Source organism: Rhamphochromis sp. 'chilingali', assembly GCF_963969265.1.
Source record: "Rhamphochromis sp. 'chilingali' genome assembly, chromosome: 10".
NCBI lineage: Eukaryota > Metazoa > Chordata > Actinopteri > Cichliformes > Cichlidae > Rhamphochromis > Rhamphochromis sp. 'chilingali'.
In genome coordinates, this window is record NC_137937.1 from 28,156,652 (window position 1) to 28,172,744 (window position 16,093).

The window sequence follows — 16,093 nt, forward strand, 5'->3', positions numbered from 1 at the left end:
TGTAAAGTACATGCACTGATGCAAAGGGAAGTGGATTAAAATGATAATAATACTGTTTGTGTTTCATTATGTGTGTAGAGCTCAATGTCTGAGACATTGGACAGTACAGACAGTATTGATGCAAGGAGGTCGGATATGATCTACACCATTGAAGACACCCCACCCTGGTATCTCTGTGTGCTCTTGGGATTACAGGTAAACCTACACATTAAATTGTTTTAACCTCCTAGGACCCTGCGTCCACATATGTGGACATCACATTTTGGGTTATTTAGACCAAAGTACTCAATTTTGCTGTACAGGGGCCTGATATCCACTTACGAGGACATTATACTGCTACTGTTCTATCAAAATTCTAAATGAATATCCTCATATGTGGCTCTCATTTTTCTTAGAAACAAAAATTAAGTAAAAAAAAAAATCTGGTAATTCTTTGTTTTTACATTCATGAGGACCCAATCAGCCCAACTATCAAAGAGAAATTAAAAATGCATGCTGTGGAAGAGTTTGGGTCTTAGGAGGTTAATATGGACTGAGAATGTCAAATACACACTCTATGATAAGGGTGTGGCAGATGCTTTTTAAGCTATGTTTTATGTCAGTGACGTCTATTTTTTTTTTCCTTCTGTCCTCTTAATCCAACTGTGCTCAGAATATAAATCAGTTTAATAATCTGCCTGTTAAGAATGGTTAGCTGATGCATAAATGCAAATATTAAATTAACTGTTCAGTTCACCTGAGACTTCTTTGTGGTTTGCACAGGTAAACAGGCTAAACAGGCTTTTCTTTAGATTTGGGAATTTCCAGGTGGAGCAAGGTGGGAGCGGAACTGGATTGTCCACTCCCGTAGTAGAGAACTGGATGACTGGTACCCTGATTATAAATGGGGAAATAGACTAATCTGTTCTGGGAATATGGTAACCATATAAACAATGCAGATAGTTTCATTTGAGGGTCAAAGACTTCCCATTATATTTTCCACTTATGAGCCTAAAGGAATGATGGTGAGGATCCAAATTATAAAACTAAACATTTGTGCTTTGTTATCGGGGGCTTTTGGGAAGGGGGTGGACTAAATTTCTATAGTAGATGGTGGAAAAAAACAGGAACGACCTTCTGCCATCTTGTCTTTCCAGCACTACTTGACATGTTTCAGTGGAACCATTGCGGTGCCGTTCCTCCTCTCTGAGGCGATGTGCGTCGGCTTTGATCAGTGGGCAACCAGTCAGCTCATAGGGACCATCTTCTTCTGTGTGGGGATCACTACCCTGCTACAGACCACACTGGGCTGCAGGTATGCACACACACCTCTCTTCCCCCGCTGTCTCTCATCCCTGAGTAACTGTGAGTGTGTTTAGGCGTTACATGAACTGAGTAAATGAATTACATCTTTTTAATTTAGAGCTGCAGATTAGTCCAATTTGCATCCACAAAGATACGCACTACTACATACAAGCTTTATTTATCTTTTACGTGTAGTTTCTATCAAAATATGGATGAGTAGCATTTTAATTTCTCTGCTGTGTTTCTGTAATATTTTATGAAATTGAGACAACATGTGGTTCTTCTATTGCATCACTTCTGGCCAAGCAATGTGAAAAACACGGAAGCAATAACTGATTAACCACGGGCATGTCTTGGTCAGTAGTGACTTTTCCAGGAGGGATGGCCTGTTTACCAGTTTAGATGTGTGGAATGATTCGCTTTGACCCCCTTTCTCAAGAATGTATCGCGTTTTGTCTTCATACTTGTTTTTCTGGAAATACAAAGAATTAAACTCTTCATTTGGTAACGGTCCCTCTGCACTATTTCTACACTTTCTACTTTTGTTTGTTATTTACGACAAACATAAAATCAGACATGCTTAATGTGAGGTATGTTTTGTAATCGGTGATTCACCCTTATTCAGCTCTTAAGGTTATATCACTCCTATCACTTGCCAGAAAATAATGACTGGTATAAAATGTTATCTGTTGTCATGGATATTATCACATCTCTGGGGTCTGTTTTAATGAAAGTTGAGTTATGATGGCAAGAGGTGCTGTTTTTCTTTCATAAAGAAGGAGCAGTTGCGCGAGAGAACCCTGGCTCGTTTTCTTTCTTTCCTTTTTTTTTTTTATTATTAAACCTAATCTTTCAATCCTGTTGTGGAAGAGTCTTGGTCTCGTTATCATGCTGCACAGCAGCAGCAACACCGGCCAAATCACCTCACTCATATAAACCCAGACAGTCGCACACACAGGCTGTTCATTTTAACACTGACTCTATGACTTTTACTGATACTTTGATGGAAAGGAAAAAAGTGTGTGAAAGTTATCCTGCCTCCTCCTTTTATTTTATTAACAGACAAATAGTGGCTTAAAAATCAGCACCTTGTAGAAAAAGATATACACTCATCACATTACATGTGGTCACCTGTAAATCTCTAATCAGACAATCACATTAAGGATGCAGTTAGTCATCCAAACACAATGAGGAACTGATAACATTCAACCCAGCTGCGTGACTTTGGTGGCAGTTTGGGTATTTCAGAGACTGCCCCTTTACTGGGGTTTTATACACACACACACACACACACACACACACACACACAAAAATTTCCAGAAAGGTTTGAGCTGAGAGAAAGTCTCAGGTTACTTGTTAGAACTAAGGTAGGCATGTGAGCATCAACACATCAATCCTTGATGTGCTGTAGCAGTAGAAGGCTACTCTAGAAGCGATACACAAAGGACGATTAGGAAAAATTATGCCTGCTCAGATGGTCGATTTCTGCTGCAACACTTGCATAAGCTCACACACGCGTAAACATGGATCTAACCTATGAGCTGTCAACAAATTAGGCTGCTGCTGGTGATGCGATGGTGTGTGGACCCTTTTTATAGCTTACTTTGAGCCTCTCAAGTCCAGCTGAAGATCATTTAGCACCACAGCTTACCTCAGTGTTGTTGTTGACCCTGTTGTTATCCTATTCACAATAACCATCTTCTAGTGGCTGTTTTTGTCCGGCTAATGCACCTTGTCACGAAGTTCGTATGATCTCAGGCTGTTTGTTTTGAAAGCAACAGTGAGTTTACTTGACTGAAATAGCCTCCCGAGTCACCGGAGTAATCTCAGTGCACTTCTATGAGCTCAAATTGTGGTCATAAATATTGTGCGTGCGTGCGTGCGTGCGTGCGTGCGTGCGTGCGTGTGTGAGAGAAAAGGTTTTGTGTGTGGACTTGGCCAAAAAAATATGTGTGCAACTCTGCGCTCAAGTTCCAAGTGTGGATTTTGACCCTATTTTTCTTCTTTCAGCTGATTGGTCAATGTCATGTCAATCACAAATGTAACTGTTTAACTGTTGTCCTCCTCTTCTGGGTCTGTACTTTCATTAAAAAAAAAAGTTTTTAGGGATGAGTCACTGGACAACAGCACAACCCCAAGTAGATTAAACCCTCTGAAACCCTTTTGACAACTAATAAATTAATAGCAACTACAGCTGATACATTTGGCCAGTTCCTCCACTATTAACTGTAATACATGAAACATTAATTGGGGCTGTCATACCTTCAGAAAGTGATTTAGTCCTGAATCGTCACTGATTTGTGCAAGCTGAGCAAACAGCCTTACGTTTATTGGTAATTTTATTAGCCCATTGTCTTGTCCTTTTTTTCCCACAACTTATTTTACAGACAGTTCATGTGGACATATAATGGGTCAATCTGAAAGTGAAGAAGCTGCCCCCTGTTGGACAATGTGGCAAACTATTTCAGACACTATACAACTTGCATTTTAACATTTGAGTTTAGTCCTCATTTCCATTTAGATGTTGATATGTTTCTGTGACAGAACAGATCTGGAGACTACAAAACTGACAGCTCTGCAAGGGTTAGTGGTCTCCAACGTCTGAAGACATAGTCTAACAATGTAGTGAAAATATTCTGTGTTTTAGGACCACAACAGTGCTGCATCCCACTTTTCCCATAATGCGTCCCACTAAAATCTGATTGCCTGGTAAATATCTACATCTTTCAGTGTCTGTGCCAATTATCAGCCACAAATGTAATGTCTCAGCATCAGGCTGAGGTTAATATCAGCTTTTGATATCAGCAGAAAAGGACAGATTTTTGTTTTGTTGTTTTTGTTTTTTCGGTTGCTGATTAGTTGTTATAGTTTAAAAAGTAAATTCTGTACATGCAAAATATTTTTTTCCCCCTGTGAACTGATGAGTTTCTATCAAAATATAAACTTTATCTCCAGTCTTACATGATGCTATAAATGCCAGAAAAAGGATCATTAAATATGTAGATTGTATATGTTTACTGATTGTGTAGTAGAGTGCTCAAAAACATCTAAAACATAAATCACATGCTCAGTTTTTGCTTTTTCATAGAAAAGATGGGGAGGGGGGAGACTGAAACACAGTCTGGTCTTTTTTTTTCTTTTTTTTGTTAAGCCCGTCATTGTTGCCATACCAGCAGCTTCCCCTCTCTCAGGCAGTGCTGCCCTGATGTCACAGACGGTGCTTATCTGTCCATCTCTCAGTGGATTCGTTTCTCCAGAGAAATGTCACTGAATGGAAACCACTAAGGGAGGGAGAGGATAAAAGCAGGGGGGAAAGGGAGACAGCAACAGTGTATCTGTAATAGTCATACTCCATCACATCTGGATTGTTTATAATGTACCAGATAACTCCCTAACAATGAAGGAAAAAAAAAAAGAAAAAATGAAGAAAAAGGCAGATCAGCATGGACAAAAACTGTTATTCTAGGCTGATTATTTATGCATATCCCAGCCCATCAGTCCTCTGGGCCTCTCTCTGTTCATTAGAATGTCATGTTGGTGCTCATCATTTAAATATTTCTTCACCTGACTATTTCTCTAACTGCATGTTCAAACCTGTTAACAAGCCTGGTTACAGACATATTCATCCCTGCTCAGATTTCTTCAGCTATCAAGTGACTGACTCGATCGTATCCACAGTGATAGACTGAATGCAGGACGAGGGGGGGGGAAGGTTTGGAGATGTGTACTGAGGAATGACGCAGAAGAACACGTGCAGAGCTGTAAAGAGGTGGAAAGTGGGTGGGGGTGATATGCAGTGAAGATTTCTGAGTCATCGTGCCAAGTGAGGTCAATCAAAAAGGGCAAAATGCTTTTCCAGGAAAGGTGAAAGTGTCTCTCTTTTTACCCAAAGTGTCCTGCTTGTGTGCACAGCTGCTACCTGCAAACATGAGACTTGTATACACAGAAATGTTTAGTGATTTGTTTTACAGTTACACATTGAAGCACACATGAAGCCTACATGACGAAACAGATTTTAAAAATGAAAAGCAAAGAAAACATTACAGCAATAATGATAAACATGAAAAGGGTAAAAACACGGGGATAAAGTTGAGTTAAAAATATTTTGTTTTATGGAGCCAACCATCAATCTTGAGGCCCACATAAAATTTTCTGGAGTTTTTTCATTGATTTGTATATTTGCACTGACAAGAAGCAGCTGTACATAAAACACTGACTTTTAGTCGAAACAAACAGATGTGCTGCCAATTCATAATTAGCGCTCATGAAATCTCACTTCCTCTTAAGAAACATTTCCTTTTTCCTTCCCACTACCTCTCCTCTTTTTAACTGTCCTTAGATTAGTCAGCAGCAGTCCAGGTGTATTCTCATGCAATACTGTCAGTGATGTTTTTAAAAAATGGAAATCAAGGTCAGGTGGAGCAGCATGTGGGGGAGTACTTGTGAACACTCATCTAATTTTGGCTCACTGAAACTAAAAATGATACTTGGTCTAGTCTAGTTTTTAATGATTGTACTGCTAGGGTTACAAATCAGAAGTTCTTAATTGAAACCAGATATGACTAAAACCCCCTGAAGTTTGGCAAAAATGTCCCAAATGTGACTAATTTTTAAACAGCCACACTTCCTAAACTATTTCTACAACTTTGATGAAATTTAGCTTATGTGAAGTCTGTTTTTAACTCTTGTCAAAACATTTTATGCAGCTAGTGAAAGTGTTTCACAGCACCTCAGCTAGATGGGGTATCTCACCCTAGACAAGCAGATTTGGCTCCAATTAAATTATGAATTGAGGCTGAATAACCCTGTTTTTAAATTGTGAACTGTCAATAAATACATTTTGAAAAAGGTCATCTTTTTGTTCAGTACATCACAACTAACCCGAAATGGTTCTCTTATTTCTTAAAGAGATGGCTTAGTTGGCTTAAGTGTTTAATATCTAAAGTGAGCTTTTCATGTTTTTCAGGCTTCCTTTGTTTCAGGCCAGTGCTTTCGCCTTTCTCGCACCAGCCAGAGCCATCCTGTCACTGGAGAAATGGAAGTGCAACAACACAGGTGAAGAGAGGACTGTCATCTATCTTTACTTTACAATATATTATATCTCAATGGTCTGGCTGGCTTTCAGTGGGAAAGCCTTGCAAAGATCTGTGATTCGTTGGTTTCTGATCGCTCATCTCCTCGTCTTTTTCCACAAGCAGATATTCCAGCATTAAACGGTACAGAGCTCCTCAACACAGAGCACATTTGGCAGCCCAGGATACGAGAGGTAAGGCAAAGAAACATGCACACGCTCACACATACACTCACTCACACTGTTCCAAACCACATCTTTGTGGGAAGGGGTGACTGACTTTACTGCAGGTTTTCTCTAAATGTTGTTGAACTGCACTTAAATAACACATTTTTGAACAACTAAATTTGAAAAGTATGTCTGTTAAGCTGATGTTTAAAAAGTTGAACATTGTATATATGCTGCTAAAATAGAGACATTACTGTTTTCTATATGTCTGCAGGGTTTGGGTTTGTGTGACACATGCTCTTAATTTGCGTTAACCTTTTGCATTTGCGTAAGCCGGTTGAGTAATTGTTTGTTATGTGACACGTGAATGAGGCGAAACTCGATCAGACTGAATCGGATTGTTGAATGAAGGAACAGACGTTTGATAAAATGTGACAGAGGAGAACAGAAAGACCAGGCAAACAGGATTATCGCTGTCAGTGCTGCCGACTCTGTTACCTTGTGCTATACAATCACAGTGTTTGCTTTTAATTCATAAATTTGAGGGTTTTTATTTAATGCTTAAGTACTGATATGTGCAAGTACAGTGTAAACAGACCTAGTTAATACTAAGCAAACTGACAGTGAGCAGTCTCACAATAGCCTCACGTACAAAACCTTACTTTGTGTTTTGATTTATGAAAATGTTCATTTTGCATGAATCTTGGTAGGTAGGTAGGTAGGTATGTATATATACACACATCTACGTGTGTGTGTGTGTGTGTGTGTGTGTGTGTGTGTGTGTGTACATATATGTCAGCTCACGTGTTTCTGCAGAACAGAAATGTATTTATTTATTATTTATTTTTGTTTTGACAGATCCAAGGTGCCATCATTGTGTCATCCATGGTTGAGGTGTGCATTGGCATGCTGGGTCTCCCCGGGATGCTCCTGAAATACATCGGACCTCTGACCATCACTCCCACCGTGGCCCTCATCGGCTTGTCTGGTTTCCAGGCTGCAGGGGAGAGGGCTGGAAAACACTGGGGTATTGCTATGCTGTAAGTATGGACACGCCAATGTGTCCTCAATAACACTGTCTTTAAAAAGACACTATCTAGAGTTTGTTTGTCTATGGGGAAAACATGCCATTGGTAAGTCAAAATTTCGGGTTAGTATCTCAAAAGTTCAAGGTATGTCTGAGTTGAGATGATTCAAAATTTTGACTTACTTGGCAAGTTGGTTTTGTTTTTTTTTGTTTGTTTTTTTTTTGTTTTTTTAATTTAAATTCTTTGTTTTCAGTTATGGAAACAACATAGTTTTCCTTTTAAATGTTTTCGTCATGATACATTTAGAGGTACATTTAACTTTTTTTTTTTTTTTTTTTTTTTTTTGACAGCTGGGGTGTAACATTGTGGTGCTTTCCAGTTCCATATAAATTATATTCCTATACTCTACTATAGAAACGTTGCATGATTTACAGTTTAAATAAAATATCCCTATTTATCTCATACTCAACTTTGGTTCAGTCCATCTGTCCTAGCGTCTCTCCCTTTAAGACAGCTTTCTTCTGATTGGCTGCCCCTCACAGACAGAGGGTTGAAACAACAGGTGGGTGGGTCTTCTCTAGTTAAAGCCAGACCTGAGTGGCTAAGATGACCACACTAAAACTTAATCTAGGAAGCACTTAACCCTGGATCATGTGGGCTGTGAAGCTACAGAGGGCTGACTCATGAAGGATGATGCACTTCATAATGTGACGTTCAGGTGGTGACATCAGCTTCTGCTGTGTCATAGCTGTTTACACTGTAGCTCGAGGGCCTCTTCTCTCGCCCACAGGAATTGAGGTATTGTGGCTGTAATTGCAACTAATTTCTTGGGCCGTTAGGATAATTGATTGGCTCTTAAGCCTCTGGAGTCCTTGTCAGACATAGGCAGGACTTAAAGGAATATGTTTGCAGAATTGGTTGTCATGCAGAGAATATGCGGTATAACATGTCACCACTAAACTTAGGAGGATTGGTTCTCTCTGCAGGACTATCTTCTTGGTGCTGCTCTTCTCTCAGTATGCCAGAAATGTTCACTTTCCTCTGCCCATCTACAAAGCCAAGAAGGGCTGGACATCCTATAGGCTCCAGGTCTTCAAAATGTTTCCTGTAAGTACACAACATGCTGTAAGTGCCTGCATACAAACAGTGTCTAGACTTTTTGCTTTCATTCCAATTATTAATATTTTTCTCTCTTGTAAGTCACAAATTATTCAGCAGAGCAAACGTCCGTCTCCCCAGGTTGTCTGAGCACTGTGTAAATCAGTCACTTTCTTCCCCCTGCTGGTGAAGTGATTAAAAACACCATTAAATTATTTATTTGCTGCTCTTATTTTAATTTATACCTTTTTCATGAAACGATCTCAAATTACTTTTATGTCTTTTTATTGGCCTCAGGTCTTATGCTGCAATGCTTTTAAACTAATCATTAAATGATTTTTTTTTTTCCTAGTCCAAATGTGTAGAATGGTTAGTCCACATGTGAAGTCAGACAGCATGATGTGAACAAAGCTGTATCCAAAGAAGATCCAAACACTCACCTCCTGATGTATTAGTTTATTAGCTTCTAGGATAAACAGGTCTAAGTATAACCAAGGCAAATTTAATTTAATAAACTGATGCATACACCCCAAAAGGTCATGATTTCTTTCACATACTCTGCATATAAACAGATAGCTGGAGAGAAGTAATAAAAACATATACAAAAAGGGTAAAGGGTGTTGTTGTTTTTTTTTCTTCATGTTTTTGATGTTATGTAAAAGTCTGATAAGCTTTTTCTTTTCTCTTTCATGCAGATCATAATGGCCATTCTCATGTCGTGGCTGTTATGTTTCATTTTCACTGTGACCGACGTTTTCCCACCAGATAAGGACAAATACGGTTTCTACGCCCGCACAGACGCACGTCAAGGGATCCTCTTAGTAGCACCATGGTTCAAAATCCCCTACCCCTGTGAGTGTGTTAATGAAGAGGAAGGTCTACAAATTGTATATATGCTGTAGACTGACTATAGAAATATAATATGAAAGTTTAAAGTTGGCATTAAGCATGATGATGGATAAAAATACCAGCATGTTTTACCTCTACAGTCCAGTGGGGCGTTCCCACGGTGACGGCTGCAGGTGTGATCGGTATGATGAGCGCTGTGGTGGCCAGCATCATCGAGTCAATTGGAGATTACTACGCCTGCGCTCGGCTGTCGTGTGCTCCTCCGCCTCCCATCCACGCCATCAACCGGTAACCTTTGTTTTTCCACCTCCTTATTTGCTCTCATACTTCAGTAGTCACAAACAGCCCAGGCAGTTTACTGTCTGGTCCGAACTATAATTATGATGTTTTTTTGTCTCTGCAGGGGAATATTTATAGAAGGCATTTCCTGTGTGCTGGATGGTCTTTTCGGGACAGGAAATGGCTCTACTTCCTCCAGTCCAAATATAGGCGTCCTGGGAATCACAAAGGTAACACACTATATGTTTTGGGGGTTTTTTTTATTCTTTATTTACTTTTTCTGTATTCATGTTACCTGCTCTTTATTTAAAAAGGTGTTTTAAAAGTCTTAATTGGTTCTCCAGGTGGGCAGCAGGCGTGTAATCCAGTATGGAGCTGCCATGATGCTGCTGCTGGGGCTCGTGGGTAAATTCAGTGCCCTCTTTGCCTCTCTGCCTGACCCAGTCCTGGGAGCGTTGTTCTGCACCCTGTTTGGTATGATTACAGCAGTGGGACTGTCCAACCTGCAGTTTGTCGACCTCAACTCCTCCAGGAACCTCTTTGTCTTGGGCTTCTCGATCTTCTTTGGCCTGATGCTGCCGAACTACCTCAAACAGAACCCACTGGTCACCGGTGAGTGCACGGAAGGGAAATCAAACTTTCAGTCACTCATTTTCACTTTTACAAGGAGCACCAGTAACAGTAGGAGAGTGCTGTGGGTCAGGAAGTAGTTGTTTGTCAATCAGAAGTTCAGTGACTTCTCCAGTCCAGAGATTAGATCAGTTTAACTTTGTCAGTGCTGTAACTTCAAAAACAAATTGTACTACATTCACGACTTCTGTCTTTCTCAGGCATTGTTGAAATTGACCAAGTGCTAAATGTGCTCCTCACCACTGCAATGTTCGTCGGAGGGTCTGTCGCCTTCATTTTGGACAATACCATCCCTGGTAAGGTTTTTAATTTCATTAGTTTGAACAAGAATGAATGTTTTCACATTTAATAGTGTTTTAAGTTATTGCTGCTTGAGAAAGTGATGGTAGTTTGTTGGAGCGTGCAAAAAAGTTTTTAAGGAACACGATCATAACATGTGGCTGTGACTGCCAAGCAGGTACAGGTATCGTACAAGGCACTACATGTGGGGGGTGGTCGTATGTCTGATCCTCGAGGTCATGCTGGGAAAGGTGGAAGAAAACATGGCTGAGAGAGTCGTCTGAGCGTAACCTGCTGCCACCTGGAAAATCAACTGAAGATGAATGGGCGGAGGCGCATCTTACGAATTTCTTTCCATCTTCACAAACATCAGAAAGTCACAGCAGCAGCAGAAGACTTGTGGAGCTTGTTCCTTGTTAGCCTGGACTTTTAATTGTGAACTTTAAGGCACTCATTATTAATCTCTCTCTATCCTCAGGTTCTCCTGAAGAACGAGGTATTAGGAAGCTGAAACGCGGTTCTGGTCTTAGTGCAGCAGAACTGGAAGGGATGAGATCCTACGACCTGCCGTTTGGAATGGACTTCATCCGCAGACACCGAATCTTCAAGAACTTCCCCATCAGCCCAACGTTCACAGGCTACCATTGGGGGCGGCTACAGGGAGCCTGCAGGAACAGAATGGGACACGGGGATGGGGCAAAGGGAGGGGAGGGCGGCGCAGCACTGGGAGAGAGTCGGGTATAACCAGCAGGCTGGAGAAACCTTGAAATGGTTGAATTTTGGGGAGCAAGGGATGGTACACTAAGTCAACATAATGGGGGAGTGGAGGACAGAAGCGGCACTGGATTGTGTGGAAGAAAATGTGATGCACCAACCCCCCCCCCCCCCTTCCCACCCTGTCACTATATGCGTTTATTTTCTATAGCTTGTATCAGTCTCTTCCCACTTCCCACTATGCTATTTTAAGCATGCTATAGCAAGCCACAGCATGCTATAAAAGATGTCACCATGTGGAGATCAGTCTGTTTGTGTGCATGTGTGCATGGAGTAATCCAGGAGGAGACAGATGGATGTCAGGCAGTCGGAGCTGAATGTCTAATGGCTCACTCACTCGTGATCGCTGCTAACTGAGACAGCCCAAATTATGTTGCATACATTCTTCTCAAAGCACAGTAGATTGAAATATGGGACTTGAGCATCATGTTAGGAATCGTTCCCCTCTGGATTTGTTATGCAACCACACATGCACACACCAGCAGCCACTGTAGATCAAGCACGAGCACTGCATTGCACAACAGGGGGTCATGCAGAATGATGGAAGTAGTTTGTAGGGTCCCCTTAGCCATGTGAAGTGATTGTGAGATTTATTTTTGTAGTACCTCCTTCCTGAGTTCAAAGTAGAATGTCACTTCACAGATTCTTCAGTAAAACACGCTCACGCTAAAGAGGCTCGCATCCCATATTATTTCATAATGAAGTGCTAATATTCAGAAGACTTCTCCCATATTACTGGGCAGAAAAGAAAATCACTAACATACCGGTTTACATTTATTTAGATTATGTCAGTATTATTCATCAGTTGTTAACAGGACCAAAACTCTGCCTTTCCTGAACATGCTCGTTAAAGTTTTAATTTAAATCTGCTACCCTTTATTTACTTTACATGCTGGCTCTTAACTAATGAGACAAGCTTTTAATAATGCCTCTATCATCATGGTGACGGCAGAGGATTTATAAGAGCTGCATTAATGCGCACAGTAACACGGACATGTGGCCTTGTCAGGGAGACCTTGTGTGAGTATATATGAAACTGATGAATGATGACATGAGAATAAGTGTTCTCGCGCAGCTCCATGTGGGACTTGTCTCACAGTTTTGGGGTCACTGTGGATGTATATTAAGGTAGGATTTACCTAAAGGCTATATAATTGTACTGGGAGGTAAGGACAGTGTATTTTGCTGACTATAGAGTATATAAATCTAACAGTTTCTTTCTTTTGTGCCCTTCATCAGCTCACATGTGCAGTGTGGCAGTTTGGGGGGGGGTTCTTTTTTTCCCAGACAGTCATGACGTATCAATGTTTACTTGTTTAACTCTGGTTATGACTTTTTCTTCACATTCCTGCTCTCCCTCAGTCATCAATACGCGCTCTCTTTCATCTCCTAAGTTTCAAAGCATTTGCAGTCTGTACGGTATTAACCCAGGCGTGCCCCCCACCCCAAAAACAGAGCCACTCTTTTCTGACCACACTGTGTGCCTCTGCTGCTTCTATGTATAAAGAGCAGCTTTTGAAAAAAATACCACAGAGTTGGCAACAATATAAAAAAATGATGCATAGAAATAAAGAGTAGCCCACTTGAGATTTTTATAAAACCAAAACGCTCAAAGCTCTTTATTTGTATTTCTGCTGTTCTGTTACCATATACCAAAACTTTTCATTGACATTTGTTGCTACTGAGAGACGTGATTAGTTTAGTCTCATTCCAGATTCCCCCATTTTTATCTCTTATTAAAGCTATTTATTTATTTATGGGGGGTTTTAAAAAAGAAAAAGTCTAACGGGTTTATGCGTCCCTTTCAGAATAGAATAGTGTGTTTTAGTTTACTTGTTGAAGCCCTGTAAAGACCGGTAATGATTGACAGCTACTCCTGCCCTCCGCCCCAGCTCCAATCGGTACTTTTAGAAGGTCACCCGGCGAGAGAGGCTTTGAAAGGGTTGTTTCTGACGTAATATAAAAGCTGCTTCTATTTCATTCCATTTCTATCATGTTGCATTTGAAAGCAAAAGATGAACACTTTTAAATGTCGAACTGGATAGTTCAGAATTTACAGATCAGGGCCTTTTTACTACGAAGTACTGTTTGCACATGTAATGGTGCCAAGAAGACTGGGGTCCAGATGACTTCATACGCACTAACCTGGAAACCTGAAATATTACTACAGTGCTTTTGAAGACTTTAAAGGAGGTGTGAACATTAATGACCTAATTAAAACAGGTCCAGCTGTAGTTCCATTTATGACGTACTGCTCTGATTTGGTGACGTCTCATACTTTGTTACGCCAAAATAAACCATAGTTATTAATTATGTGACCCTTAATATCTACAGGGGCGTCACTCTTTAGGTAGGGTTAAAGGTGTTGGGACATTTTTATAGATTTCCATTTGTTTGTCAAATAAAATATGCAATTACAGTAATATAATTTGCGTTGACTATACCGCTGAAACTCCTTACGAGGTCGCAGACTGATTTTTCCAAAATACTGAATGACCATCCAGAGTAGATGGTAAAAAAACAGAGTAATGATGTCACAAAAGAGCCCAGGGTTAGAGATAACTGACGTGCGAAAACTGTAAATCTAAAACCTCATCTCCCTCGTTTAAATTATTGGCTGACTTGCAAAGGGACTTTACCAGGTGGTTGGTAAAATAAGCAGTGTGTTGTTGGCACTCCAGCTGATGTGTCGTGACTATGTAACCTAGCTCTAAGAGCTGGCAGTGATCAAAGTCAGACTTTTAAGCAGCTTCCACGGAGATAGAGGGTAGTTTTGGGGGGGTTGGCCCCTGCTGTAGTAAATTTCTGGCATGCACACGACTCGTGACCTTGTTTTCTGTGTCATATCATGTTCATGCAACCAGCACTTCTCCCATCACATCAGTCTCTCCTTGCACACTCTTGGCCCTGCAGTGAAGATGCATCTGTGTCCTCGTGATTGGTGTACCTTGTTTTTCTCCTCTGGAATTTTTATTGTCACCATTTCTGAATGCAGGAGGAGGACACACCCGTTGGTCACCTTATTAAGAGCCTGTTGTTTATCAAGCAGCTGAGTGAAACCTGCCTTATCGCTTAATGTGAAGATGAACATGGGATGTCTTTGTGCCTCATGGCAGCTTCCTCCAGTTTTTTATTATTGTACTCCTGTCTTATTGTAGGATTTAGTACACATGCACCTCTTGCACAGCTGTGAAAGAAGCAGCCAGTTACAGTAAAAAACAAAATAAAAACATTGTTTCTGGTTTGAATTACATTCACATGGCTCTTAAAAAGGTGACCATAAGGTGCGTAACACAAAGACATCAATCCCTTTCAGTTATTTTGAAGGGGTCATTACCTGGAGACTATACTTCTGTGTATTAAGTGTTCTATCTTTTTAATGTTTTTTTTTTTATATACATAGTTTTTATGTTTTTGCAAGCAAATATTTGTAAGAAACGAATCATAACTTTGAATCTTAAATCATGCTGGAAAGCGCACCATTTTCTTGTACTTTTTATTTAAAAAGTAAATACATTTTAACCCTATTTCAAATCTGTGGTTTGGTGGAATCCTGTTTATGATCTTTTCATATTGTATTTTTTTACTCTAACATTGTTTTCTGTCCATGTTAACACATTACCAATATAAATCCAAGAACAAGCTGAGAAACTTTAAATAGATGTAAAAACACAAATGTATATTTAATGGAGTAAAGTTTGCTAAACATTCTGGAATATAAATTGTGTAAACTAATTGTAGCAACAAAATGTTTTATTCTTTGTCCCTAAAACTATTTAATAAGATGTTACTGAATGAATTTAGTCTTCTGTCTTTTTTTTTTTTTTTTTTTTTTTTTTTAAATTGTCACCATTCCTCCTTTTCGCTCACACAGCAGCAACTAAATACATTTAAGCATGTAGACATCGTCAAGACCACCTGCTGAAGTTCAAACTAAGCACCAGAGCGTGATTTTAAGTGACTTTTGATGTTACATGGTTGTTGATACCCAATAGGCTGATCTAATTATTTCTCAAACTGCTGGATTTTCCCGCACAGTCATCTCTAGGGTTTACAGAGACTGGAATACAAACCAGGCAGCGCTAAAAGTGCTGCAGAGTCTCTCTCTCTCCCCCCCCCCCCCCCCCCCCCCCCCAAAAAAAAAACAAAAAACAAAACAACAACAACAGAGGGCACCGCCTGTCAAAATCTAGTTTTAAGTAATCTGATCCTGGACACAATGCACATGGTCACTGACAGACCCTTGTCTCATTTGTCAGTAATGTAGCTACAGAGTATCTCTAGACTGAGATGTCCCATGGGCTACAAAGCTTTCAGTCTTTAACGTCGAAAAGCATAAAATATCAAAATGTACTGAGATTTGAAACATTTTCTTTAAATTGTGTTTCCCACAAAGATGACTGAAACTAAAATGAAAATATTTAATTCATTTTATTGAAGAGGTAACATGTTTGAATATTTGAGTAGCTCTAACCAGAGCTTTGGTCAGCACTATTTTATTTTAACTTTTTTTTTTTTTTTTTTTTTTTTTTAAAAGGTCTTTTCAGTGTAAAGAGTTGAATTGTTTTAAACAACTAGAATCAGTTTTTCCTGTGTCGGTCACAGTTTAATTTGCAGAAGGTGGGAAAGTCGG

General features: G+C 40.0%; 1 protein-coding gene across 9 annotated transcripts in view; it reads left to right on the forward strand.

Moving 5' to 3' along the window:
- Window positions 1–15,253, forward strand: part of slc23a2 (solute carrier family 23 member 2) — a 37,833-nt gene extending 22,580 nt beyond the window's left edge. For all 9 annotated transcript variants that reach the window (XM_080893382.1, XM_080893384.1, XM_080893387.1 and 6 more), the window contains 12 exons: window positions 79–195; window positions 1,137–1,294; window positions 6,251–6,339; window positions 6,483–6,550; window positions 7,382–7,563; window positions 8,538–8,658; window positions 9,345–9,501; window positions 9,639–9,786; window positions 9,902–10,007; window positions 10,122–10,389; window positions 10,608–10,703; window positions 11,165–15,253. In XM_080893382.1, the coding sequence (XP_080749508.1) occupies window positions 79–195; window positions 1,137–1,294; window positions 6,251–6,339; window positions 6,483–6,550; window positions 7,382–7,563; window positions 8,538–8,658; window positions 9,345–9,501; window positions 9,639–9,786; window positions 9,902–10,007; window positions 10,122–10,389; window positions 10,608–10,703; window positions 11,165–11,430 (1,776 nt within the window). In that variant the 3' untranslated portion in view covers window positions 11,431–15,253. The remainder of the gene's footprint in view (window positions 1–78; window positions 196–1,136; window positions 1,295–6,250; window positions 6,340–6,482; window positions 6,551–7,381; window positions 7,564–8,537; window positions 8,659–9,344; window positions 9,502–9,638; window positions 9,787–9,901; window positions 10,008–10,121; window positions 10,390–10,607; window positions 10,704–11,164) is intronic.
- Window positions 15,254–16,093: the final 840 nt, after the last annotated feature.